Here is a 3,690-nt window from a genome sequence, read left to right as displayed (position 1 = left end):
AGACACTTCTCTCACCGTCTCATTCCTCCGCCCAATGTTGCCTTCGCCCCCTGCCATGGTGAATTTTTCTTCACCGATTTTGAAAACGGTTTTGATAGATAACGTCAAAATCGAATTTCCAATTTTTGTTTTTTGCAATTTCGAACTGAAACTGGTCCTTATTTGCTATGAATTTGATATCGAATTTGGTCTCTAAAATCGATTTTGGTCACATGGATTTAGGTTGTTGTGGATAACCTTGTGTTGATGTTTTATCTACCCTTTGCTGCTTCTTGATTCAAGCGAGAATGAATCATAATATATACTTTCACAGAATGAATCATAGGATACACCTCTTTGATTCAAACGAGAATAATTGAAGGGGAAAAGTGGGCAGGTAGAAAATCCAAAATCAGATTTGGAAGGCATATTCGAGAAGTGATTAAAAAGAAGTTCAAGGATCAGATGCTTGATTACAAATTATTCCTCAAAAGTGTAAAAATGACCCTCGGTTTTTAGTGGAAAATAGCAAAATTACTTGTGTTAATTTTCTAATTTCGGGGATAAAGGAAGGTTAGAAGCAGACAGTTTTATCTGCAATCGTGTAACACCCCATTTAATAAATAAATAAATAAATAAATTGATGAGTGTATAGTAGCCCCAAAAATCCGTAATGATTTAGCAATGTGTTGGTCTCGAGGGTTAATTGTTACAATTTTAGAAGTTTGGGGCTAAAATTGTAAGTTCTGGACTTAATTTGAAAATGATTTCAGAAGTCAGGGTGCATTTGGTAATTAATGGATTTAATTTGAAAAGATTTGAAGGCTTAGGGGGCTGGTTGGTAATGTTGAGACTTATTATGAAAGGAAATTATGGGACCAAGGGCCAAAGGGTAAATTGTTGGTTTTAAACTAAAAAGATTTGTTAAGAAGGACTAATTTCGGAAATATGGGCAAAGTTGGCATGAGACACGGGTTTAACCCCGTATCTCTTTTTCCCTCTCATTTGAATGTTGAACCCTAACCCTAATGACCCATTACAGCCGCCACCGTCTAGGAGAGCCCTTCCAGCCGCCACCCCCCCCCCCCCCCCCCTTTTTTCCGTTCGTTTCCGATCAGTCAAGGCCGCCGAGCGGCTGTTTCGTCATTGAAACGCAAGCGTTCCTACCGAAGACGTCGCAGGCAACCGGAGAACCACCGAGGAGAGAGGAATGCGTCGGTTTCGTTGCTGCTCGAGTCGTGAACCACCGGGAAGTCGCTGGTAAGGCCACCTGCCGCTTCTTTTTCCCATTTCCTTCGTTCTTTTCGTGTTTTGACATCGTGTTTGACGGTTGTGGGCACCGGCGGCCATTGAACCGCCATTCCTGCCCTTTCCGACGACCACAGCCGCCTAGTCGGTGGTTGGAAGTCTTGGTCTCGTGTTGTTTATGGACATGGATTGCTGCCACGAGTTGTATGCGTAAGCCGGGTGTCATTTGGCTTGAAATCCACCGCCACCACCTCATGGTGGTGGCTGCCACCGCTTTCTGCCACCCCTTTTCCGCCACCAGCCACCGTAGGAGGTGGCTGTGTGTGTATTTATTAATTGCGATGTAGTATGTGTGATTTTTCTTTGGACAGGAACCACCACCACCATTGGAAATGGTGGCTGCCGTCGTTGTGCCGCTGCTGTTGCTATCGGACCTCCGTACGCCACCGTGAAGTGGGTGGTCGTGTGCATTCCCGTGCAAGAGACGTATTTTATGGTGTGTGTTTTGTCTATCCGGAAAATCAAGAACAGCCACCGCCACCACGACCCACCGCCCGCCACCACTACGGTGGTTGTGTGTGTGTTATGTTAGTTAGTGTTTGTGTGTTTATTTTTGGATTAAGGTATTGTAATTGTAATTACCAAAAGATCAATGAAAAGAAACTCAAACCACCTTACCACCGTAAGGTGGTGGCCGCCGCGGCGAGCTGCCATTGACCACCACTACCCGAGGTGGTAGTGGGCGGTGCCCCACAAGCAAACCCTAATGGACCTAACAAAACCCTAATGGGCTTAAAGATTAATTTTGGGCCTATTGGGCCATGTTTGGGTGGAAACCCTAATTAGGGTTTAGAAAACCCTAATCGTGAGCATTTGGGCCTTGGACTTATTGAGATCCACCTTTGGGCCATTGGGATTGGATTGTGTATTAAGCCCAATTTATTCCATATCATTTATCTAGTAGAATAAATGACTTAATGGAGTAAGTCCTTAATGGGTTAAGTAAGAAACACTTAACCCTAATCGTCATTTTATGTGAAACCCTAATTTCACTTTGGGCCTATGGATTGGGCCTTGGGCTTGAGTCAAGCAAAGTCAGGGGGTAAAGTAGTCTTTTACCCCAAGCATGGACTTATGGATATGTGTTAGAACCCAATTATTAATTGGGTGTTATTTTGATGTTGACAGATTCGGGAATCTGTTATCCAGCAGCTAGGGTTTTATCAGCGGGACTTCAGCAGTGTGAGGTGAGTTTCCCTTCTGTAGGAACGGGTCTAAGGCACCAATGCCGGCCCGTTTAGTAGTGTAGTATACCGGGGTTAGCCCGATGCAGACTGTATGTTTCCGGACTTCAGTTCGATGCCCGGCGGGGCCCGATGCAGTGATTTTAGCTTACATGTTATATGTTCAGGGTTTCGGTCTAGAAGTAGTTATGTATGCTTGATGTCTTTGTGATTCATGCATGTTTGTGTTATGTGCTATATGTTCTGGGCTTCGGTCCGATGTCGGGCAAGCCCGATGCAGTATATATGATTATGTTATGTTATGTTCAGTACATTCCGGACTTCGGTCCGATGCAGTGGGTGGGGCCTAAGTTATTTCGGACTTCGGTCCGATGCCGGGCGGGGCCTGATGCAGTGGGTGGGGCCCAAGTTATTCCGGACTTCGGTCTGATGCCGGGCAGGGCCCGATGCAGTGGGCGGGGCCCAAGTTATTCCGGACTTCGGTCCGATGTCGGGCGGGGACCGATGCATTGGGCGGGGCCCAAGTTATTCCGGACTTCTGTCCGATGCCGGGCAGGGCCCGATGCAGTGGGCGGGGCCCAAGTTAGTCCGGACTTCGGTCCGATGCCTGGCAGGGCTCGATGCAGTGGGCAAGGCCCAGTATGTGTTATTGTATGGTATGTGGTAGTTTGGGAAGACTCACTAAGCTTCGTGCTTACAGTTTTCAATTTTGGTTTCCGGTACTCAGTTTTCAAAAGAGGAGCTCGGGAAGATTGCAGTGCACATACCATTTGTTCAGCCTGAGATGTTTATACTCTGATATACATGACAGTTGTTATATTATTCTGAGATACATTGTTGTGATTTTTCTATGACGTATGATGACTATGGTTTTATTACTGATTTAAAACGAAATTTTCAGACTGTATTTTTGGGATGTTTCAAATCGATAATAAGGAGACTGCTTTAATGATGCTTTTTGCAAAAGAAGAGCGTATTAATGAAGAAGATGAATTAATATACTAATGCTAGAAGACGTGTTAATAGAATTTAGAAATACGTGGAACAAATAAGTACATAATACATAGAGGAGAGAAGCTATAACCTGAGAAAATTCATACACCGTTGACAAGTATTAAATAAACTATCATTTTTTTTTTAAACTCTAAACATATTATTATTATTATTATTATTATTATTATTATTATTATTATTATTATTATTTTGCATATAAACGTAG

The 3,690-nt window shown here is 43.7% G+C and overlaps 1 protein-coding gene across 5 annotated transcripts; it reads left to right on the top strand.

Moving 5' to 3' along the window:
- The first annotated feature begins 1,061 nt into the window (after nt 1-1,061).
- On the top strand, nt 1,062-3,378 carry LOC145110814 (uncharacterized). 5 transcript variants are annotated; one of them, XR_013710070.1, is made up of 4 exons: nt 1,062-1,239; nt 1,599-1,723; nt 2,416-2,474; nt 2,781-3,378. XR_013710070.1 is itself a non-coding variant. In XM_079047126.1 (4 exons), the coding sequence occupies exons 1-4, from the start codon at nt 1,190-1,192 to the stop codon at nt 3,268-3,270; spliced, it is 306 nt and encodes a 101-aa protein (XP_078903252.1). In that variant the 5' UTR covers nt 1,062-1,189; the 3' UTR covers nt 3,271-3,378. The 5 variants fall into 5 exon arrangements, 1 of the variants encoding a protein (XP_078903252.1); XR_013710068.1 differs by having other exon boundaries at nt 1,599-1,850; nt 3,199-3,378; XR_013710069.1 differs by having other exon boundaries at nt 1,599-1,850.
- The last annotated feature ends 312 nt before the right edge of the window (nt 3,379-3,690 follow it).

This window comes from Lactuca virosa, chromosome 5 (assembly GCF_052849685.1).
Source record: "Lactuca virosa cultivar CGN04683 chromosome 5, Lactuca_virosa_CGN04683_v6, whole genome shotgun sequence".
NCBI lineage: Eukaryota > Viridiplantae > Streptophyta > Magnoliopsida > Asterales > Asteraceae > Lactuca > Lactuca virosa.
Note: the sequence above shows the minus strand (reverse complement) of the source record. Positions and strands in the feature narration are given on the sequence as shown.

Bases quoted from the DNA above. Each gene is read 5' to 3' on its own strand.
- LOC145110814 (XM_079047126.1), top strand. From the start codon at position 1,190: ATGCGTCGGTTTCGTTGCTGCTCGAGTCGTGAACCACCGGGAAGTCGC. The intron at 1,724-2,415 runs GTGTGTGTTTTG...TGATGTTGACAG, and splicing joins TGCAAGAGACGTATTTTATG to ATTCGGGAATCTGTTATCCA. The intron at 2,475-3,198 runs GTGAGTTTCCCT...TCCGGTACTCAG, and splicing joins CGGGACTTCAGCAGTGTGAG to TTTTCAAAAGAGGAGCTCGG.